At 33.9% G+C, this 25,112-nt stretch overlaps 2 protein-coding genes across 2 annotated transcripts; one reads left to right on the plus strand and one right to left on the minus strand.

Moving 5' to 3' along the window:
• Nucleotides 1–492: 492 nt before the first annotated feature.
• Nucleotides 493–3,954, plus strand: LOC120067295 (putative disease resistance protein RGA3). The gene has a single exon (XM_039018837.1). It carries the CDS (start codon nt 577–579, stop codon nt 3,808–3,810), a length of 3,234 nt encoding a protein of 1,077 aa, XP_038874765.1. The 5' UTR covers nt 493–576; the 3' UTR covers nt 3,811–3,954.
• A 9,911-nt stretch (nt 3,955–13,865) lies between these two features.
• On the minus strand, nt 13,866–17,313 carry LOC120087190 (putative disease resistance protein RGA3). Its single transcript, XM_039044101.1, has one exon. It carries the CDS (start codon nt 17,198–17,200, stop codon nt 13,937–13,939), a length of 3,264 nt encoding a protein of 1,087 aa, XP_038900029.1. The 5' UTR covers nt 17,201–17,313; the 3' UTR covers nt 13,866–13,936.
• Between the last annotated feature and the right edge of the window lie 7,799 nt (nt 17,314–25,112).

A 25,112-nucleotide genomic window follows, 5' to 3' on the forward strand; every position in this document is an offset into this window, starting at 1 on the left:
TCGAAGTGGACGACGACAACCAACTCGAAATCGACGACGTCCGCCTTGTGGGACACATTGACTTTTGTAATTATTTTTATATAAATGAGATATTTTAATTTTCACTTCTTTATTTTTATGAGATATTATTATTTTTTTAATTTGTTCTTTTTAGAATTAAGTTAAATAAAATAATAAAATATTTTTAGAAATTGCTTTTATAAAATGGAAAATTTAAAAAAAGGTGAAAGATTCGACCTTGATTGATCGACTTTTGAAGACTCGACACGTTAAAAAAAACAACCATATTTTTATAAAGAATTTCAAAACAACAATACTTTTATAAATTATTTTTAAAACAGCAATATTATTTAAATTTTTCCGTTAAAAGACACGCTCGTAATTTTGGATTTACGACTTATTTTATAATATTTGACCAAACATTTTTTTAAAAAAAACATATTTTTGGACTTTTTCTATAATTGAATGTAAAGACGGAATAACTGACCGATCTCGTGCACAAATATCCTCACTGTTTGAAAATGGACCTTGTCTCCTTCTTCGGCTGCTGACTTTGGAGAGCCGAAGAAGATAACTATGGTGGAATTCCTGTGGACTTTTGCTGTACAAGAAATCTTGAAGAAGACAGTCAAACTTGCAGCAGAGCAAATCGGCTTGGGATGGGGTTTCAAGAAGGATCTCTCGAAAATGAGAGACTCTTTACTCATGGTTCAAGCCATCCTTCGCGACGTCGACAGAATAAAGTCCGAGTATCCTGACGTGAAGCCATGGGTGGAGAAGCTTGAGGATATTGTTTTCGAAGCCGATGTTTTACTCGACGAGCTTGCTTACGAAGATCTTCGACTCAAGGTGGAAATCGGAAAAGATCTCGGAAAGAAGGTACACAATTTCATTTCAGCTTCTGAAAATCCTCTTTTTTTTCGTCTCAAAATGGCAAATCGAATTAAAGCCATTTCTAGAATGTTGCAAGAGCATTATGCTGCTGCTAGTGTTGTTGGACTTGTTGCTATAACATCCAAAGAAATTGAACCTGATCTTAGTCAGGTTCATGAGACTGACTCATTTCTTGATGAGTTTGGAGTTATTGGAAGGGATGAAGAAGTTTTGGAGATCGTGAATAAGTTGATTGAACTTAGCAATGGAGAAATGCCTCTGTCTGTTCTACCCATTGTTGGGATGGGTGGATTAGGGAAAACAGCTTTGGCTAAGGTAATCTTCAATCATGAAGTGATAAAGGAGAATTTTGATAGATTTATATGGGTGTGTGTATCTGATCCTTTTGTCATCAACAAGATTTTGAGAGCAATTTTAGAAACTCTTAATCCCAATTCTGGTGGATTGGAGAGTAAGGAAGCTTTACTCCAAGAGATCCAGAAATTGTTGCATGACAAAAATTATTTTCTTGTGTTGGACGATGTTTGGAATGAGAATCTTAGTCTATGGAATGAGTTGAAGGCTTGTTTGTTAAAGGTTACTCGGAAATTCGGAAATGTTGTTATTGTGACTTCTAGGAGTGATGAAGTTGCAAAAATCATGGAGACACATCCGAGGCATTATTTGAAAAAATTATCAAATGATCATTGTTGGTTATTATTTGAGAAATGTGCATTTGGAAGTGATTTGCCAACAATTCCAAAGCTCGACAAGATCCGGAGAGAGCTTGTTGAAAACTTTGGTGGCATACCATTGGTTGTAAAAGTGTTGGGAGGAACGGTGAAATTAGACAAAAATTATGAGAGATTGCAATCACCATTGACAAATTTAATGAGAATTCCATTGCAAGATGAGAATCGTGTTTTATCCACAATAAAATTAAGTGTGGATCGCCTACCATCACCTTCTTTAAAACAATGTTTTGCCTATTGTTCAAATTTTCCTCGTGATTTTGAGTTTAGAAAGGATGCACTTATTCAAATGTGGATAGCACAAGGATTCATTCAACCATCTGAAGAAAGGAATATAACAATGGAGGATGTTGGGGACAAATATTTCAACATTTTGTTGTCTCGCTCTTTGTTTCAAGATGTTGTCAAGGATAAGAGAGGACGAACTGTACATTGTAAGATGCATGATTTTATACATGACGTCGCATGTGCTATTTCGACTTATAGAAGAAGAACATTTGATTATAGTGACAAAGCTGCTAGAAAGTTGCACATGTTAACATTTAGCAGACGTGTGTTTCACCATGAGATTGCAAACTGTATCTACCTGCGTGTTTTAATTGCAGATTCTTATGTTATATGTGAATTACCAAATTCAATTGCTGCGTTGAAGCATTTGAGGTACATTGACATTTCAAATTCTTTAATAAGGAAGCTCCCAGAATCTATTGTTTTGCTTTATAATTTGCAAACGTTGAGGCTTGGAAGATTTGTCGAAGACCTTCCAAATGATTTGAGAAAATTGGTCAGTTTAAGACATTTAGAATTTTACATTGATCGTTCAAATCAATTTAAGCAAATGCCTAAACACTTGGGTCAATTGATTCAACTTCAAACGTTATCTAGTTTTGTAGTTGGGTTACATGAGGGATATAAAATAGAGGAACTTGGATTCTTGAAAAACCTCAAAGGAAAATTAAGCCTTTTCTGTCTTGAAAGAGTCAAAAATAAAAAGGAGGCCATGGCTGCAAAATTGGTGGAGAAAGAGAATATTTTTCATCTAGATTTCCAATGGGGTTGGAAACATGTAAGAGAAGGTAGTAGTTACAATGATTTGGATGTGTTGGACGGGCTTCAACCACACAAAAATCTTCAAGCCTTGACTATTCAAAACTTTGCAGGTGAACTTCTACCAAGTAGAATTTTTGTTGAAAACTTGGTTGAGATATATTTACAGGACTGTGAACGATGTGAAACTTTACCGATGCTTGGGCAGTTATTAAAACTCGAGGTACTTGAAATTCGTAATTTACACAGTGTAAGAAGTATTGGGGATGAATTCTATGGGAATTATTGCAAAGAAAGGACTTTGTTTCCGGAATTGAAAACATTTCATATTTTTGAAATGAAAAGTCTAGAGCATTGGGAAGAAATAGCAAGTATATCAAACGGCATCATGTTCCCTCATCTTGAAAGCTTGAGCATTATTTCTTGTGTGAAATTAATGAACATTCCAAACATTTTTGCATCTGGTTGGAAAAGGTTGGAAGTTGATGCTGATTCAGTGTCATTTTCGAGTTTCCGAAGTCATGGAAAGCTTAGATCTCTAAAGATTTTGGGATGCGAAAAATTGACAAAACTACCGTGGTTAGAATTCTGCAGCTCTCTTGAAAACTTGTGGATAAGCAGTTGTTCAAATCTTAATTTGCAGAATATGCATAGCTTGTCTTGTTTAAGCATAAGAGATTTGCAGAAGTTGCCAAATGGGATTGCCAACCTCCTTAACTTGAAAGACTTGAGCATTCATGGGGACTTGCAAGTTTATGATTGGAATCCTCTCATCCATCTCGGATCACTTGAAAGTCTTGTGTTGGTCGACTCAGGAAGTGGTGCAGCACAACTTCCTCAACAACTTGAGCAACTCACAGGTTTGAGATCGCTGCATATTTCTCATTTTAACCACATTGAAGCTCTACCAGAGTGGTTCAGAAACTTCACATCTTTGGAAATGTTGAACCTTTACAATTGCAGAAATTTGAAAAACTTGCCTTCCCAGAAAGCCATGTCAAATCTCGTCAAATTAAGCAGTCTACGAGTTTATGGATGTTCACAGCTAGAACTCGGCAATGGTCGTTTTAAGCCGGTTAAAACTTCCAATGGGAGCATCCAGTTTCTTCATGAAATTCATACCCCTTTTTACTGGTAGCTTTTACTTGGGAAAAAAAATTGTAAATATTTTGCCGTTCTTTCAGTTATTTAAACATGTTAGGATGTGACCTCTTTATACGATCATTAATGTATGTAATGGAATGAGTTATTTATCTGGGGCTTTGGCATATTTTATTTGAGCACATTTTGTATTCCCTGGGAGCTTCCAAAATCAATAGTTTCCGTTAGATGTTTTAGTACTCTGTAGCTTGTGTTATTTCTTTAAATGTGTTTTGGTGAAGGTTCAACTGATAGTTTTTGATAATGACTAAGAACATTCTGACATGTCTCGTGAGAAGTAGAGATCTCTGGACTTCACATTTTTGTTTTAGGACTCAAGAATTTGTTCATACTTAAATTTTCATTCTTATAATAATGGACCTGACTATACTCTAGTTAAGCCATGTAAGATTGAATATTCATTTTGGAAAAATATGAGCTATTACACAACTTAACGTTGACTTGCAGTTGCCAAAAGCTGAAGTTGATCATTCGATTGTATTTCTCAACAACAAACATCAATTAAGCTTATAAATTTGACATATTTACTTCATGCTCCTAGCATGTAGCAAATCTAGGAATATTGAACAAGGTTATATTCACCACACTATAGCTTGTTTCAAGAAGTCTTTTTTATGTAAATATTCATACAATGTTGCAACGGAAAAGCATACAAAGATTTTGAGAAACTACAAATCTAAAAGCTCTAATACTATTTGTTAGGAACAAATCTTCCAATTCTATGATAGGAATAAAAAGAAAATAACAATTACCAAATAACACAAGAATTTATGTAAAAAATTTCTAACACAGAAAAATACGATCCATCCAAAAGAAACTCTACTATGTGAAAATTAATATAATTACATGATTTTTCCAAATTAACTTTCTCAAAGCTTTTCTCCTAACTTGCTCATTTCCGAAATGGGTTTAATCAATGAATGATATGCTCTTTACTATGGAAATAAATAACCAATTTTACTATAATTAAAACTCCAATATATCCTGCCAAAGTAAACATAACTCAATGGCAATGGATGTATACTGAATCTCTTAAGATCAAAAGTTCAAATCTTTCCTACCTCATTTGTTGAACTTTTAATATATCCTTTTCATAATTTTGAAACGTAGACTAAATCAAAATAGAGGTTTTCCCCCATATAATTTAGCCTAGGGATGAAAATAAATTTGCTTGTAAATAATCAATGAAATAGTTAAGGAGGAAAAAAAATCACTTTTTTCACATTAAAGTATAGACCTTTGCAAATAAATTGTTCATTTTTGTCAACAAATTGCAATAGAATAGAGAGTTGGAGCCTTTAAATAATACAGTCGGCAAATGGTCCAAACACTAGACGATAAGTTAGTCAGATTTGAACCCAAAAAAATGGCAAGGAGTTATGAAAAGACAAAGAGTTATGTGTTTAAAAAACAAAGAAAAACTATGAATCGTTACATTAATTAAAAAAAATTACAATATGGATGAACATGTCTTTAGAAATAGGAAATTTGTATATTACAAGATCTACTAGAATGCATTTGACTAATCTCTTTGTTAGAGTGCCTTAATCTATTATCTGGTACTTCAAACGATCAAGTATGGGGTCTCGCTAATAAAATTGTTCTCCCTCTATTTTGTGGACATAAGCAACACACTGTTAGTAAACCATGTAAATTGTGGGTTGATTTTTTATTATTTTATGCTTTTTACATTCTTTGTTTGTCGATTTTGCAACACTAATAGAAAAATCTCTATTTTCCTCAAGAAACGACGACTGCAAGCTTGGAGAGTCTCTTTTAAGACAAGAATGGCAGAATTCTGCCATTCTTGTGGATTTTTTCTATGTAGGAGTGGTTGAAGAAGACAGTGAAACTAGCAGCATAGCGAATTCGACTGACATGGAGTTCCAAGAAGGAGCTCTCAAAGCTGAGGCACTCTTCCCACATGGTTGAAGCCATTCTACGTCAACAACTAAACCCTAATCTTAATTTACCACTCAAATACAATTTTCCTTTTTCAAATATTATTGAAAAATGAGAAAGGAAAAAATAAACATCAGGTTTACGTAGAAAACCCTAGTTCAGGGAGAAAAAACCACGATAGGAGAATTTTTATTAATTTTTGTCATACTTACAAGCACCAAAGACTTAGATATAAATAGATTTGTAGAAACCTAAAAATAGCAAGAACACGTAAAAAGACTAAAACTCCCCTAAGACAAATACTCCTTATTTCAACACTCCCCTCAAGTTGGGGCATAAATATGAATAAGACTCAACTTGCTAACACAAGTGTCGAAGCTCTGTCTTAGTAACCCTTTGGTGAGAATGTCAGCAACCTGTTGACTTGAAGGAAGGTAGGGAATACAAATGTTGCCATTGTCTAGTTTCTCTTTAATAAAGCATCTGTCAATCTCCACATGTTTGGTTCTATCATGTTGCACTGGATTGTTGGCAATACTAATAGCTGCCTTTTTATCACAATAAAGTTTCATGAGACCCTGATTGTCCTGGTGAAGATCAGACAAAACTTTCTTCAACCATATCTCTTTGCATATTCCCAGACTCATAGCCCTGTATTCTGCCTCAGCGCTACTTGCAACCTCACCTTGTTTCTCACTTCGCCAGGTAACAAGATTACCCCACACAAAGGTACAATATCCTGAAGTCGATTTTCTATCTGTAACGGACCTTGTCCAATCTGAGTCAATATAAGCTTCAATGCACCTATTATCACGTTTTCTGAACATTAAGCCTTTTTCCAGGAGTAGACTTCAAATACCCCATAATTCGAGTAATAGCTTTCATATGTTTCTCGTATGAAGCCTGTATGAACTAACTGATCAAGCTAATAGCATAAGATATGTCCAGTCTAGTATGAGACAAGTAGATCAATTTCCCTACGAGACGCTGGTACCTTTCTATATTCACTGGAACTTCTTCAACAAAATCTCTTAGTTTAATATTGACTTCAATGGGAGTGTCAACAAGTTTACACCCCGTCATCCTTCTTTCCCTCAACAGGTCCAGAGTGTATTTCCATTAAAACACAGATATTCCGTCCTTCGATCCTGCTACCTCTATACCAAGAAAATATTTTAGACTACCAAGGTCTTTAATCTCGAATTCACCTACCATTCTCTGCTTTAGTCTGTCAATCTCTGTTATATCGTCTCCTGACAAAACTATATCATCAATGTTACAATCAGAACAACAATTTTTCCAAATTCGGATCTCTTCATGAATGAAATATGATCAGAATGTCCTTGAACAAACCCTTGGGACTCAACGAAGGTATTGAATCTGTCGAACCACGCTCTCGGAGACTATTTTAAACCATATAAGGACTTCCTGAGTTTGCAAACTCGATTGCCAAAATTTGCTTCAAACCCAGGAGGAGAGCTTATATAGACCTCTTCTTCTAACTCACTATTCAGGAAAGTATTCTTTACGTCAAGTTGATGGAGGAGCTAGTCTATGTTAACTACAACTGAGAGAAGGACCCGAATTGTATTCAGCTTTGCTACTGGAGAGAACGTTTCTGAGTAATCAATCTCATATGTCTGAGCGAACCCTTTAGCAACCAGTCTGGCCTTGTATTTATCGAAAGTCCCATCAGAATTATACTTGACAGTGAACACCAATTTGCATCCAACTGTTTTGTGACCCTTGGGAAGAGTAACAAGATCCCATGTCTCATTTGTTTCGAGAGCTTTCATTTCTTCCATGACAGTAGCTCTCCACTCGGGAACTTCCATGGCCACATGCATACTAGTTGGTATTGTTACAGTATCCAAATTGGTGGTAAAAGCTTTAAACCCAGGCGACAAGTTACTGTAAGATAGAAAACTATGTATAGAATGTTTGGTACACGATCTAGTCCCTTTTTGTAGGGCAATTGGTATATAAAGAGAGGCATCATAATCTCCTTTTTTTCCAGACTCCTCATTAATACAGGGATGGTGATCATGCTTGCTTATTTATGGCAAGACCTCAATCTCTTGAGTTTCTCCTAGTGACTTATTACAATCTGTAGGTTTGTCCTCATATGGAATCAACCCATTAATTTCACCCTTCTATGTTATATCACCTTCAATATACTCATTTTTACTTCCAAAAGCATCATTAGAAACAGGGGACGCTTGAATTTGAGCAGGTACTGGTTCCGATTCTTGGACATTTCCCAGTGAAGTAACATGAGCCACTATTATCTTTCCAAAATTCTTCTTGTAGTATGTTATCCAAGGTACTTGTTTTGTAGGAAGGATCGGGTCAGACACAAGAGGGATAGGGTTTATATCAGGAACAGGCTCAAAGTTTATAGGGATAGAGTAGGTAGATGAGTTAGCCTCTTCGTTAGAGTTCTCCCCTTGAAGAGGACTAACGGGAAAAAAGGGTTGATCCTCAAGAAACATAACATCCATAGTGACAAAATACTTCCTTGATGATGGATAGAAACACTTATAGCCCCGTTGGTGAAGAGGATATCCCACAAAGATACACTTTTGAGCATGAGGGGCAAACTTTGTTTGGTGAGGGTCGTGGCTATGAACAAAGGCAGGGCACCTGAACACACGAAGATGGATATCTGGAAAGAGACGCATAGACATGAAAAATTATTTAAAGTAATTTAGAGGTGTTTGAAACTTAAGGACATTGGATGACGATTGATAAGGTGAGTTGCAGTAAGAACAACGTCTCCCCAAAGGTACAAAGGAAGGGATGCCAGAAGCATGAGAGATCGAGCAACTTCTATAAGGTGGCGATTTTTCCATTCAGCTACTCTGTTTTGCTGAGTGATGGATAGTTCCTTTTCAATTCAAGAACTCACGAAGGGTGTTATTAACAAACTCCCGCCTATTATCACTCCGAAGGATAACAATCTTAGTATTAAACTAGGTTTTGACTGTAGTATACAACTCTTGGAAAACTAATGATACTTTGGACATATTAGCAAGAAGAAATACCCATGTAAGATGGGTGTGGTTGACAATGAAGGTGACAAACCATCACTTGTCGGATAAGGTAGTAATGTTCGATGACACCCAAACATCACTATGAACCAAGTGGAAAGGTTGGGAAGATTTATAAGGTTGTGAGGGAAAGGTTACCCTGGGTTGTTTAGCACGTATATAGACTTCACAAGACAAAGAGGAAATATCCACATTAGAAAATAAATGGGGAAACAAATATTCATATATTGAAGTTCGAATGACTAAGGCGAAAAATGCCATAACAAATTGTAAACGGCGATAACAAACTAGTTCTAAACGAGCTTCTAGAGGTAGTATCTTCATAAATGAAATAGAGCCCCCTATCATGTCGGGCAGTGCCAATCGTCATCCCCGAGCTCAAGTTCTAAAATAAAACATCATCATGTGAGAAGATAACTTTACAGTTCAAATCCCTCGTTATTTTACTTATAGACAACAAATGATAAGAAACTTTAGCACGTGTAGAACATTTTGTAAAACCAACCCTGGAAAAGACAAACGACTTTTTTCAACAATCGGAGCAAAGGACCCATCTGCAATTTGAATCCTCTCATTTTTAGTGCACGGAGAGTACGAGAGGAATCGATCATATGAGCCAGTCAGATGTTATGTCGCTCTTAAATCTAGTATCCAAGTATCTTTTCCCTCAATAAGAAAACTAGAAGATTGAGTGGTACTTGATTGAGCAACTGTACTGATTCCAATAGTACCTAGGTCACTTGAGACTGGGAGGCATCATCAGCAGTTTCACTCACAAGGGCTCGGCTAGACATTGATTTGTCATTGGAAGACCGATGTTTGCCATTCGGGGGTTGACCATGTAGTTTCCAACATTGATCCTTCGTGTGCCATGGTTTCTTACAATGTTCACATATCGGAGGCGATTTTCCACCCTGCTTGTCATTCTATGATCTGGATGATTTTGCCCCAAATGCAGCAAAGTCCACAGTTGTAATCACAAAACCGTTCGTGACACTTGTCCTGTCTTCCTCCAATCGAACTTCAGAGCAAACCTTCATAAGGGACAGTATTGGCCTCTGTCCCAGTATTCTACTGCGAACTGCATCAAATTATGAATTCATCCCAGCAAGAAAGTCATAGACACGATCGGTCTCCTCAATCTTTAAATACTAGACCCCACCACATGAGCAATTCTAGACAATCTTCCGATATAAATCCATCTCTTGCCATAATAAAGACAGCTTATTGAAGTACAAGGTCACGTCCATGATTCCTTGTTTGTATTCATACACTTTTTTTCGCAATGCATATAGAAGCGAGGCATTCTATCTTTTTTAATATAGTTTCTGGACCGCATCCCAGATGTCTTGAGCAGTGGTAGAATATAGCAAGGGCTTTCCGATCTGAGATTCCATGTTGCTAATCAACATCGAGCGAAGTAGGGAGTCTTCACCCTTCTAAACCCATTCTTGAGGGTCCCCAGGGTTTGGCCTTGGTATTTCGCTAGTTAGATATTCGAATTTATGTCGTCCTTCGAAAACCATTTGTATAGATTGAGACCAAGAAAAATAATTTTGAGAATTTAGTTGCTCTACTGTGATTATTCCTGCAGAACTCCTTACAGACCCAAATAAAATGTTTGTAGTAGGTAAATTAGGGAAGGCTATTACCAGAGTTTTCGCGTATAAAGGAAAACTTGAAGACAAATCTGGATTAGGATTTGTCTGTGGGTTGGATGTGGTCCCAAAAAATTACCCAAGTGTTGCGATCTGTTGTTGGAGACTAGAATATTTGTTGTTGAATTCCAATCGAAGAGACACTCATTGGTCCTAAACCTCCATAACTAATCGATCCATAAGTTGTAGGAGATTGCTACCTATTTGAACTTAAAGAATGAAGCTGACCCATAGGCTCAGTGGCTTGGGTGCGAGGCTGCCCGATTGGAGGCTACACGGGTCGCGGCTGAAGCCCTATATGAGCCGCTACTTGGAGGGCGTTAAGCATGGTAGGGGTTGCACTGGAACTTGAACTCGATGCTCATTGGGTTAGAGTTGCGCTGGTGGACAGGTCGGCCTGCCCTAAGTAATGCCCAATCGGCTCGGCGCTGAGCGGCTGCACGATCGGCAGCTGAGTCTGGGTCAACTCGGTCGCCGACTGGGTCTGAGTCTAGATCGACGGTTGGAGTTGTTGGGTCACGAGGCTAGCATACTGCCCTCTGAACGACTGCTGGACATCAATCGACTGCTGGGCAAGTTGGGTTTGGAGTTGAATCGGCTGCTGGATACCGAAAAGTGATTGAAGGACACACAGTACAAGATCACCAAAACAAATCAAGAAAAATTGGTTAAACTCACATATGGCTTAGAAAAGGTTGGGTCTGGAGTTGGGTCTAGTGAAGGACACACACACCTAATTCATTCTCGAAAGACAATCCTAGGTTTCCCTAAGACTTTGAAATCTTCTTATTCAATGGTGATTTTCACGGCGAATCTAAAAAACAAAGACAACTCTTAATCACACTGTAACAAACAACCTCCACATGCAGCACAATATCACCAAAACAAATCAAGAAATACGGCAACCCCAATAAAACAAGAACTTCCAAATAAATAAGCACGGCGAAGAAAAAGGAAAAACATCCCAACCAAAATCGACAGGCCAATAAGAAAGGAAAAAATCCATGGAAAACATTCTACAGAATATTCCACATAAGGAAAAAAATAATTTTGCAGAAGTAGCAACTTGTGTGACATCTTTTGTAAGTTCTGTGACACCACCTGTTTATCATAAAAAACCAAAGGCCTTAAATAAATATTCAGCCAACAAAAAAATCTCTAACAGTGAACAAAGTGATTCAGCTTAGCAATGGGAGGTTTATCTGTTCTACCAATTTTTGGTATGGGTGGATTAGGGAAAACAGCTTTGGCTAAGGTAATCTTCAATCATGGACTGATAAGGGGGAATTTTGGTAGAGCTATATGGGTGTGTGTCCCAACCTTTTCTAATCAAGAAGATTCTAAGAGCAATTCTGGAAACTATTAATCCAAATTATTGTGCCTTGAAGACTAGGGAAGTTATTTTAGAAAAATTTAAAGTATTTGACAATCATTCAAAAAAACTTTTAAAACACTTTCAAAGTATATTTTGAACAAATTTTACCAAAAGAGTTCGAATACTAATAAATTTTATTAAAAACTCTAGTCAATCCAAACGGCCCTTAGCCTATGGAATGATTTCAAAGCTGGTTTGTTAAAGATTAATCAAAATTTTGAGAGTGTTGTATTTCTGAGTCTGTGACCACTAGAAGTGATGAAGCTACAACAATGATGGAGACACATTCTAGGTACTATTTGAGAAAATTACCAAAAGATCACTGTTGGTTTTTATTTAAGAAATGTGTATTTGGAAATGATCAGCCAATCATTGGAAAGTTCGATAAGGTTCAGGAAGAACTTGTTCAAAAGTTTGGTGGCAATGGCATACCATTGGTCCTAAAAGTATTAGGAGGAACAATGAAATTGGACGAAAATTATGAGCAATTGGAGGTACCTTTGAAAAATCTAATGAGATATCCATTGCAAGATAAAAATGTTGTTTTATCCAAAAAAAAAATTAATTGTTGATCGCCTATCATTATCGTCATTGACGATGTTTTGTCTATTGTTCAAATTTTTTTCAAGAATATGAAGGAAATGAATACTTCATCCTACAGCAGAAGCATTTGTTTTTATTTAGAATTAAACATATTTTAAAAGAGTTAAGCAAATAAATACGTCGAAAAAGGTTTGCACTCCAACTTTGTGAGGTTGAATCTTCATCTCCTTACCACAAATTCTTTCTTGGCCTTGGAGAATTCTATAGAGAACTCTTCTATGCAGTCTTGGGTTATGATCAACATCAATCTACTTCACCTCATAAATATCTAACCTAAATAGGGCAACCCTAACCAATAATGTATTTATATTTTAATTTCTTATATTAAAATGAATATATTAAATTATTTGAATCATATTCAAATATTTTAAATTTTCTAATATATAATTTTTATTTGAATCTCATATATAATGGTACCATTTTTCCTCATCTCAATAAAGCTCAAGCATTGTCAATTTTGGGGATTTTTTCAATATTCCAAATTTATTTGCATCTTTTTGCAAGAGGCTGGAAGTTGACAATGCAAATGTTTCTCCAAAGTTACAATCTTTTAAGAGGCATCTATGGCGGGTTGGTTATTATAGTTCGAGTCTGTATTTTGGGTGCAGATTATTTTAATTTAGATAAAAAATAGTAAACACTATAACAAAAAGGAAGAGAGAGGATGAGTAATAAATAACAAACATTGTAACAAATATGAAGTAGGTTATAAATAGTTATACTAGTTAACAAATATGAAGTAGGATTTCAAGTAATACTAGTTAATTATAGATTATAAATAGTTATATATGTCATTATTATATTTGGAGGTCTAAACATAAAGTAGGTTATAATAGTCCACTCCACCAATTTCCAGTCGGAGGTCCAAACAGCCCTAAAGATCTTGGAATATGAAAAATTGGTTAAACACACATATGGGTTAGAATTCTGCAAAGCTAGCTTGTCTTGTTTAAGCATAAGAGATTTCAAAAGTTGCCAAATAGGGATTGCCAATTTTTGTTTTAACTCACTACTACATCGTTTCACCTTTCGGTTTTCGTCCAACATTCCAATGTATATCTATTCTAAGAGTGGTTTTAAACCGTTTATAAAATGTTGAGGACAATGTTACAACTTTTGAAAGAATGTTAATATTTTTTTTAAATAAATGAATAAGAATGAACGTATCATAATTTTTGTATTGTAAGAGATTTGTTGGCTTTATTCACCTGCCCATATTTCATGTAGACTGGATCATGATCAAGTCCGAAACAAACAAAATTGTCAAAAGACTTGATCATACAAAAAAAAAAAATTAAAAAAATCATTTTTATTTAAATTCTTTTGATAAAAAATTTTAAATTCACTTTGAAATGTTTCAAAAGTGGTTATCAAACACTTCAATTTTTTTTAGAATGACTTATTTTCAAAATTAGACACTTGAAAAGTTAAACCAAACACACCCTTTGTAGAAGGACCAAAATGACTTTGGTTCTAATACTTTCTTTAAAAAAAAAAATTAGTTGAGATTGGAATTTAATTGATGGTAGGTACATGGGAAATGTTCACCCACTCAAAGTCACCTTCATTAAGCTCGAGCTGCGAACATCCATAAACTCGTAGACTCTTTAATCTGGTGAGCTTTGACATAGCTTCTTTCGATGGCATGTTTTTCAACTTTACACAATTGTAAAGCTTCAATACTTCCAAAGACGTAAAGTTTCCGAAACATTCTGGTAAATCTTCAACGCCATTAAAATGCGAAATATGCAGTGATCTTAAAGAAGTGAGTTGTGCGAGTTGTTGAGGAAGTTGTACTGCACCACTTCCCTCCAAGTCAACTAACATAAGATTTTCGAGTGAACCGAGATGTACGAGGGGACTCCAATCGTAACCTTGCAAGTAACCATGAACACTCAATTTTTTCAACTTCCGAAGCTGGGCTAACCCGTCTGGCAGCTTTCGAAACTCTGTCATGCTTAAAGAAGTTAAATTCTGCATATTCTGCAACCTTGGAGGGGAATTCAACTTAGAAGAGTTGCTTATCCTCATGTTTTCAAGGGAGCTGCAGAATTCTAAGTCATTCGGTAGTTTTCGCAAATTTTCACATCCCAAAATCTTTAGAGATCGAAGCTTTGTCGAACCTTGAAAGCTTGGGAATGAACTCTCGTGATGAGATGCAAAAAAGTTTGGAATATTCGTTAATCTTGGACAACAAACAATGCTCAAGCTTTCAAGATGAGGAAAGATTGTACCATTTGATACAACCATTATTTCTTCCCAATTCTCTAGACTGATCATTTCATTGATATGAAATGCTTTCAATTTTGGGAATAAAGTCCTCTTCTCACGGTAATTCCCATAAAATTCTTCTCCAATACTTCCTACACTATGTAAGCAACGAAGTTCAAGTACTTCGAGCTTTGATAACTGCCCAAGCATCGGTAAAGCTTCACATATTTCGCAATCGTGTAGATATATTTCGACCAAATTTTCAACAAAAATACCATTGGGCAGAAGTTTTCCTAAAAAGTTATGAATTCTCAAGGCTTGAAGATTTTTATGTGGTTGAAGTCCTTCTAACACATTCAAATCATTATAGTTGCTTCCTTCTGATCTTTCACATCTCAAAGTCCAATGAAAATACAGAAATGAAATATTCCCCTTCTCCACCAAATTTGCAGCCATGGCTTCTTTTTTACTTTTCACTCGCTCAAGACATAAAAGATTTAATTTACCTTTAAGGTTTCTCAAAGGTCCAAGCTCTTCGATCTTACATCCATCATCAAACCCAACTACAAAACTGGACAACGTTTGAAGTTGAATCAATTTACCCAAATGTTGAGGCATTTGTTTAGTATCACAAGGATCGGCGAAAAATTCTAAATGCCTTAAACTAACCAACTTCCTCAAATTTTTTGGAAGGTCATTAAGAAATCTTGAAAGCTTCAATGTTTGCAAATTATAAAGCAAAAAAAGGGATTCCGGTAGCTCCCTTATGGTAGAATATGAAATGTCAAGATACCTCAAATGCTTCAACTTAGCAATTGAATTTGGTAATTTACATATAAACCATGAATGTGCAATTAAAACCCGCAAGTAGATGAAGTCTGTGATCTTATTGTGAAACACATGACTATCAAATGTCAACATGTGCAACTTTCTAGAATGATTTTCATTACAATCTGGTGTTCTTATTTTATGACTAGCAGAGCAAGCTTCACGTCTCCAAGGTTCTCCATCCAGCAAATCTAAAGGATCCAATATCAATTCTTGAGAATTTGAAATAGCCAATGCAACATCATGTATAAGATCATGCATCTTACAGAATACAATTCTCCCTCTATTATCCTTGACGATATCTTGAAACAAGAGGCGAGACAACAAAACATTGAAGTACTTCTCACCAATATCCTCCATCATTTCATCACTTCCCTCAGGTGGTTGAATAAATCCTTGTGCTATCCACATCTGAATAAGGGCTTCTTTTCTGAACTTGAAGTCTTTTGGAAAATTTGAACAATAGGCAAAACATTGTTTTAACGAGGACAATGGTAGGCGATCCACAGTTAATTTTATCGTGGATACAACATGGTTTTCATCTTGCAATTGAATTTTCATTAGATTCTCCAAAGTTTGCTGCAATCCCTCGTGAGTCTCGTCAAATTTCACAATCCCTCCCAACACTTTAACAACCAATGGTATGCCGCCAAATCTTTTAACGAGCTCTTTCTGAACAATATCCAATTCAGGAATTCCTAGAAATTCATTTCCAAATGCATATTTCTTGAATAAAGACCAACAGTGGTCATCAGATAGTTTTGTCAAATGGTATCTAGAATGTGTCTCCATGATTTCAGCAACTCTACCACTCCTAGTAGTCACAACAACAACATTTCCAGATCTTTGGCTAATCTTTAACAAACAACTCTTCAACTCATTCCAAAGGATAGGATTCTCATTCCAAACATCATCAAGAACTAGAAAATACTTTTTGTCATTCAACAACTTTTGTAGCTCTTGAAGTAAGGCTTCCTTACTATCTAGGCCACCAAAATTAGGATTAAGAGTTTCCAAAATTGTTCTTAAAATCTTCTTGATAAGAAAAGGTTCGGAGACACACACCCATATTGTTCTATCAAAATTTCCCTTTATCAATTCATGATTGAATATTACCTTAGCCAAAGCTGTTTTTCCTAATCCACCCATACCAACAATTGGCAAAACAGACACAGCTTCCCTGTAGCTAAGATCAACAGATATCTTCACTATCTCCAAAACTTCAGCTTCTCTCCCAATAACTCCGAACTCGTCAGGAAACGAGTCTGTCTCTTGAATTTGGCTAAAATCAGGTTCAATTTGTTTAGATATTATAGCAACAAGCCCCACAGTACTAGCAGCAGAATAATGCTTTTCCAACATCCTAGCAATGTTCTTGATTTTATTGGCCATTTTGAGACGAAAAACAAGAGGGTTTTTGGAGAACGAAACGAAATTACTTACCGTCACCTCTTTTTGGGGTTCAGCCTTGCGGCGAATATCTTCGTAAGCGAGCTCGTCAAGTAGAACATCAGCTTCGAAAACAATATCTTCAAGCTTCTCCACCCATAGCTTCACAGCTTGATGCTCTGCCTTAATTCTGTCGACATCGCGAAGGATGGCTTCCACCATGAGCAGAGAGTCTCTGAGGTTTGAGAGCTCGTTCTTGAAACCCCACGCCAGGCCGATCTGTTTTGCTGCGAGCTTCACTGTCTTCTTCAACAGTTCTTGAGCTGCAAAAGTCCAAAGGAATTCCGCCATGTTTAAGTTTTTGGGATTCTTCGTGTTCGAGTTGTTGGGTTACAGAGATGAGTGGAGTGGTTGCTTCCTATTTTTCTGTGTTTGAAAAGTCACGCGGGTTGGTGGATCTTCTTGGTTGGCAATAAATTTTATATAAGGCATTCATTTAAAATAAAAAATTTTATTCGTCATATTCAACGATTGACATTCGAATGTGATAGTAATCACGAGAGAGACTCATTGATCGGAAAGAGATTTTTTCTATTGATTTTTTATTTCGGCCTTATCTTTAAATAAGGTGTTCTTCTCTTTCTCCACAAGGGAAAGCACTTTCTCGATGGATTAGTGCATCTCTGTCTTGAAAGCCCGTCCTACAAACTTTATGTGTTTTTATGTGTTTGATAATATATTCAAAATAAAATAAAATAAAATAAAGTTTTCTTTCATGTCTTTTTTTATGTGTTTGATAATATGTTCAAAATTTAAATTTTAATTAAAACAATATTTCAAAATATGTTTGATAAAATATTTAGACCAATTATTAGGTTGTATCTAATCTCATTAAACAATTACTAAAAAAAAATTGTCACGAAATAAATTTTATTTGACAATTATTTGGGTTAAAAAAAATAGACGCAATCTAGTTAATTTCCAAGTTTTTCTCTAATATATTTATAATCCATAAGACGAATTATAGTTCATTATTCACTAATATTAAATATTAGATTGAATATAAACTAATATAAACTATTACTAATTAATTTATCAATATGTTTTATGTTTAAAAGTTTGTATAATTAGTATTTTGTAATATTATATAATACATAATATATTACACATTACACATTTTAATTTAACAAACATAATTGAGTTTATTACATGAAATCATGTTTTATTTTTTTAAATATAATTGTGCATTTTAAAATTTCAAATTCAAATTTTGAATCAATTGAAAACATAAAAATATATTATTTGCACTATTTGGATCACATAATCAAAAAACAATTTTCAGAAACAAAATCCAAACTTCCTATTAGATGCATGTTCGCTATACTTAATGAATCTGAATACATAAGACAGAATCTAAGTTGCATACAACTCTAAAAGATTTATTTTAGCTCAATAAGACTTTTTGTTGTAAAGTTAGGAACAAATAATTTTGTGTCTACTTATTTATTACTTAGGTGAACAAATCTAAATACACGCGAGAAATAAATTTTGTATTAGAGTTTAGAGGTGTTCATGGGTCGGGTTGAATTAAGTTGAAGGACTTTTTAGACCAACTCAATTGTTCGAGTTGTAACTTTCTTCAACCCAAATAACATGAAATATTTTGGTCGGGTTACTCGAGTCATTTATTTAAAATTTTGTTCTAAAATTTAATTTAATTATCTTCATATAGTGAATTAAGAATAACAACTCAAATTCAATTTATATAATAAAAATTTTCTTTTCAAAATGCTAAGAAACTATTTTTAAAAGTTGTTCGAAAATAAATTATTAAAAAAAATAATGAAATTAAATAAAACTAAAATCAATATATGTATAAATAATTGTATTATAAGTAACAAAAAAAATATATATATATTAAAGTTAATAATAGGTTCGGGTTGGTTTGGGTAGTTAGATTAGGTGAACCCATGAACTAATTGGATTGAGTTGGGTGGATCGATTTTTTCGAGTCGATTTTTTGAACACCTCTATTAGAGTTAACAAAAACATCACAAATGAAGGATGCGAAAAGAAAAATTGATGTAGAATTGAAAGAGGAAACCGACAACCGTTATGGTTCACAGATACATCACATGCATTTAGTTTTTCTTTTCTATGTATGTCTTCAAATTTATTCAGATAAACAAACATTTTAGTTTGTAAATTTATGTTTAATAGCAAGTCTTTGAGTTGGAGTCAGTCTCAACATATCAAAAAGTTAACATTGACTTAGAAGGTTCTATCAATTAGTTTTGAATCTTAGATTCTCATTGTTTATTTTTGGAAGAGAGGGCTACATGTTCATTACAGTTGAATTTATTTAGGTATGGTGATACTTTGTAAACAATAAATTTATAGTTTAAACCAATAAAAAATTTCAAGTTCACATACATAATTCTTTTTAATACACACTACAACAAAAACAGATTTGACTCCAAAAAACTATCATATATTGGTTTTTTACTCTCTCTTTTTTTTTTTTTTTTTATCATTAATCCACCATCAAGAAAAGTACATTGATGATACATGAAAAACCGTCATTATTGATTATTTTATGACTTTTCAATGCAGTCAACAATAAATATTTATTGACATTTATTAAAAGTCATGGTAACATTTTCTATGACAAATTTTCATTAAGTAAAATGACCCAAAAATTGACTTTTTCTATCAATTAAATCTTTATATAGATATTTAGAATCTATCACAAAAACATGAATAATATCACGTTTTTATAGTGCAATAATGTTTTAATCGTGAAACTACTAGACGTCACAAAATTACATATATTGACACTTGTTTTATAGTCATTGAAGTTCAATCGATGACAATATTCCAATGTCACATAAATACATTTCATGACATCTATGAAATATCAAAGAAATGTTTGTGATGATGGATAATTGTTTGTTTCATACCTGTCATTAACCTGTATTTCCACGAATTTTGATACAAAATACATACAAACATAAATATGAACCTTTATATATATAACAATAAATTACTAATGAGATATGTTCATAGGATATGTAAATTACTGATGAGATATCTTCATGATGGCTATATAGACCTTAATTTATTATTCATTAAATTATCAAAAATACCTTTAAACTATGAAGCTCGTATCTATTCTATTCGAACTTTGAAAAGTTTCATTTAAACCTTTGAAATATGAAGTTCGAAGTTTTTTTTGAAAAAAAAACCTTGAAGATTTTTGCAATCAGATTTATAGATCGAAAATTTTTGTGTCTACTTATGTGTTACTTAAATGAAGAAAACTAAACACATACAAAAAGTAAATTTTAGGACATAGGTTACACAAAAAATCATAAACATAAGAATATAAATTTGTGGACTAGTGGAGTGAAAAAGATGAAGATGACAAATGATATATGTGCCGGGTTAAAAAAAAATCTAACGCGGCAAAAAAAAAAAAAAAACAAGATCCAATTCGTAATTATTTTAGATTTCAAAATACCAATACACTAAAAAAAAAAAGGAAAAGAAAAGAAAAAATATCACATAGACCTAAAAAGTAAAATTTTTAGGTTAAAAATACTTTAAAAATTTAGGAATTTAATCCTATAGAGAAAAGAAAGTCACTTACTTTTGTTGATGACTCGAATGAAAAAACGTCAATTCTCCTTTGGGATGGATTTCTCGAACACCACCACTTGGGAAACTTCCTATTCTTTGATTAATTGTAGTATTGGTTTGTGCGAACTAATTTCAAGAAGGGAAAGGAAAATCACCATAATTTTGTGATTTTTCTGAGAGAAGTTTAAAGAAAATTTCCCACGTAACCTTTCTGTAAAAAAAAAACGTTCTAAAAAGAATTCATTTTTTTTATACTTTTTGCAGGTTCTATCAACCAATGGAGAGAGAGGAAAACATGGAGCTAACTCCCCTACATGAGAGTTATTTATTTGATTTAATAAAATCAAATAATTAATTTCATTAATTAATTTAAAACAATTAACAATTAATTTAATCTAATTTAATTAAAATTTCTTTAAATCATATTTAAATGGATATTTGTAATAGATAATAGAATAAGAGAAAAAATCTAAAAATATATTATATCTTTAAAATATTTGCAAATATGGATAGTTGACTAGTCAATTTTTGAATTTTTTTTTAAATTTCAAATTTCGCCCTCACTTGTCTTGTTGCACATTTTTTTTAGTCTTTTTATTTTCTTTATTTTCTTTGATTTTTGCTTCTTCCCTCCATTTTTTCATTTTTTCATTTTCTTTTCTTTCTTTAGTTTTTGCTTTTTTCCCTTTCTTTTTTTTTCTAATTTTATTTTTTCCATCTTTTGGTTTTTTCTTCTTTCCTTTATTTTTTATTTTCTTTCATTTCCTTCTTTTTTTCCTTTATTTTTTTTAATTTTCTTTTCTTTCTTCAGTTTTTGCTTATTCCTTCCTTTTCTTCTTCCCTTTTCTTTTTTTTTTATTATTTTCTTTTCTTTTCTTTCTCCGATTTTCTATTTCTCCGATTTTCTTTTTCGACTTAAAACCAACGAGTCAACCATCAAGTTTGATTATTATAACAAATAATAAATATAAATAGCAAATGAAAGTCTATCGGTGATAGTCACTAATATTTTCTATCATCATAGCTTAATCTTTGATTATATTTTTATAGTTAATAGCCACTTATAGAATTTTATCATTGATAGCCAACTTAGTGAATTTAATTAATAAAGTTGAATCTTGAACTAAAATGTAAGTGGAATGCCTAGAAGTTATCACTAATAGCATGTTTATCAGTAATAGAAGCTATCATCGAAAAGAAAAAGTGACTTATAAATGTTTAGGAAGGACAAGAAATGGGTAAAAAGATGTTCAGTGGCTATGATTGATAGAAGCTACTACTGATAGCATGTTATCAGTGATAGAAGCTAATGCTAATAGCATGTTATCGATGATAGAAGCTACCCGATAGCACGTTATCAGTGATAGAAGCTACCCGATAGCACGTTATCAGTGATAGAAATGAAGGAACTCTTATTCAAGAGTACCTACAAGCAGAAGTGGATCTTTCCAATTCATTGTTACAAAATTTCCATATATACATTCAAACATACTAAAATGCATTCATAATGCTAAAGAGATCGAAAGATCATAACAGTTGAAGACTTCTTCTTCACAGCAAATCTCGCTTTTGTTGAGACGGTAAGTTATTGCTCAACAAAACCCAATCGTCTACCTCGAACAGTCACCACACGAATAGAAGAAAACGGAGATGATACCACCATTCAGAGCCCTCAGTATTCTTGGAGTGAGAATCCAAAGGGTGGGTTTTGTTTGGATTTAGTAGAGGGAAGGAGGAAGAGAGATCGTATACAACGATCAAGCAAGTGGGAGATGGGCTTGTCTATTGTATAGACAAAATGCTTGATTGTTTAGGTAAAATATACGATCGTGTAGGAAAAAGGTAAGCGATCGTCTAAACGATCGTGTAGGAAAAGGTAAGCAATCGTCTAAATGATTGTGTAGAAAAAACTAAGCGATTGTCTATATTATTGTTTAGTAAATATCGGGCACTAAACGATCGCTTACGAAAAGGTAAACAATCGTTTAGTAAATAGTGCGCGCGATGTAATCGTTAAGTGATCGCTTAGCACGATCGCTCTTAGCACTATCGTATAGGTAAGCGATTGTGCAGGCACTATCGTATAGGCACAGATTTTCTAAGCGATGACACACTTCAACACAATGACCATGCATATCCCATGTTTAACACACCGTGAGCTATTTATGCGTCTCAAAATGATCTTTCATCTTACTCATCCGTTATTAAAACAGAAGAGACGTCGTCCCATTACCCTTTTAACCGTCCAATGAATGTGATCACATCATATTCATAACTTATGAATTAATATCATATATTAATCATATTATTTTTTCTCCACTAGATATAAATCATATTTATATCCAATTTTCCTCCAAATTAATGTATCTCATACATAAAGTTAATTATATCATATATAATTAACTAGTTTAATTATATCATATATAATCGAACTCCCTCTTGTCAATTTGAACATTTCAAACTGACCTCAAAACTTACTCTCAACTTGTATCCAAGCTACCAAGGGGACCTTATGAACCTATGGCTCGAAGCTCCAACGGTACTTGAATAGCTGACTAAAATCTTTAGTCACGATATCCACCTTCCGTTAACTGCCAGGCATTCCACTAAAGACTGACAGTTGAACTCTTCTTGCCATAGATATATTTCTATGTCCATTGCATATAACCAATCATCAATACGATGACCCTTCACAGATGTTCATAATTACAGTAGGCCAATTTACCGTTTTGCTCTGTAGTTACATCTTACTCCTTAAGTACCACTGATCCCTCTAATGAACAATACAACATAGTCCTACGATGTGTGAACACCTCTCGGGCCATGAGAAGGTGTGTCGCGCCACATCGTTCAAGCCCCGGGATCAGTCCTTAAGAGAACAATCTATTTACTTACCCCTACTTCGGGGAAGGGGTGAACTCCATCTTGTGAAGCTGAGTTCCCAGTTTCCAAATCAGACGAATCTCAAAAGTGGTAGTTTTGAGTCGGCGCTCTGGCCACTCGCACCCATGCAAATAAAAGAACTACCCTCAATGGCAGGAGTTCCCAATTCACTCAAGATTGAGATCATGTTACCTATGGTCATCCTAGTGAAGTGAAGTCTCAGTCATGAATGAAGTTATATGACGAGATGTTAACACTTCGAGGTCAGGTTTTATACAAACTCTTTGTATAGGACGCACCCGCTCGCATATCTGTTACACGAATGATCAGGATCAGACCATCTGTGACAAGTCACAACACTTGTAACAATTCCACAAAGCAGGTCGTGTCCGTAGGGTTACTAGGATAAGGTTTCCCTCCTATATCCATATACTGTAGACTATTTTGGTTATCACTTAAGACATGATCCACTTGTTTGTCACTACATACATGCTTAAGTTACATAAAGACAACTAGGGATATTAAGTTTATTGGTTTGTGGTAAAATAAAAGCATCTAAATGTGCAAAGTCAAGAAATAAAGTAAATATCATATATATTATACATCACAAGCGTTCTTACAAAGTTGTTTACAAACTACAGGACACGAGACTTTAAGGCACATACCCCAACAAGAAGCTACCACTAATAGTACGTTATCGGTGATAGAGAACTATCATTGATAACATGATATCAGTGAGATCATTGATAGCATCTTATCAGTGATGTTATTAGTGAAAGAAGCTATCACTGATAACCACAATATGAGTGATGTTAGTGATATCGGTGATAGAACTTAAGGTGATATCTATATATCGAGTTTCTTTCAAAAGTAATAACCAGTTATAGAAGTCTATCATTGATAGCCTTAAGTGTTAATATTTCAAGGTTGATTCTAATTGATGAAAATCTATCAATCATAGCGACTAATAGTTGCTATCAATGATAGCCATGATAAAAGATTATTAGTGATAGCTACTGTGGTAATCAAAGTTGTTGGTCTTCTTTCAAAGTTGATCGCTATTTATAAATCTATCATTGATAGCCACTGATAGCCTTAAGTATTGATATTTCAAGGTTGATTCCAATTGATGAAAGTGAATCAATGATAGCTACTGATAATTGATAGCAAATTTAAATCTAATATTTTAATATTGTATTAATTTTTCTCAAATTGAAAGTTATCGCTGATAGCAACTATCATCGATAGCAATTGATAGAAGCTATCAATGATAGCAGCTGATAGCAGTTATCAGTGGCTATCACAGATAGCTACTATTAGTGATAGCTTTTAATTTAAGAAAACTGGGAAGAAGCAAGCAAAATGGTGGATAGGCATGGGTTTTTTAGTCTTTTACCATTTTTTTTATTTATATATGCAATTATTTTATCCTTGTACCATATATTCTATTATTTTGGGCTTGAATTCTATTTATGCAACTAGCCCTATTTAAATAAACATCTCTCACATAACCTATAGTTTTAGTTCAATTAATTAAATTAAATTAAATTAAATAATCAATTAATTCTTCAATTGATTAATTTTCAAATTAAATATCTAATATTCAATTTAACCTACATTTGAATCATATTCAATTGCATTTCTCTCATAACCTATAGTTTTAACGTGCATCTAATACGCAATAATTTTAACCTATAATTTTAATATGAATCCAATTCATATTAAATTAGTATTGAACTCT

This window comes from Benincasa hispida, chromosome 1 (genome assembly GCF_009727055.1).
Source record: "Benincasa hispida cultivar B227 chromosome 1, ASM972705v1, whole genome shotgun sequence".
Taxonomy (NCBI): domain Eukaryota; kingdom Viridiplantae; phylum Streptophyta; class Magnoliopsida; order Cucurbitales; family Cucurbitaceae; genus Benincasa; species Benincasa hispida.

Coding starts and splice junctions, on each gene's coding strand:
- LOC120067295 (XM_039018837.1), top strand. CDS start 577: ATGGTGGAATTCCTGTGGACTTTTGCTGTACAAGAAATCTTGAAGAAG.
- LOC120087190 (XM_039044101.1), bottom strand. CDS start 17,200: ATGGCGGAATTCCTTTGGACTTTTGCAGCTCAAGAACTGTTGAAGAAG.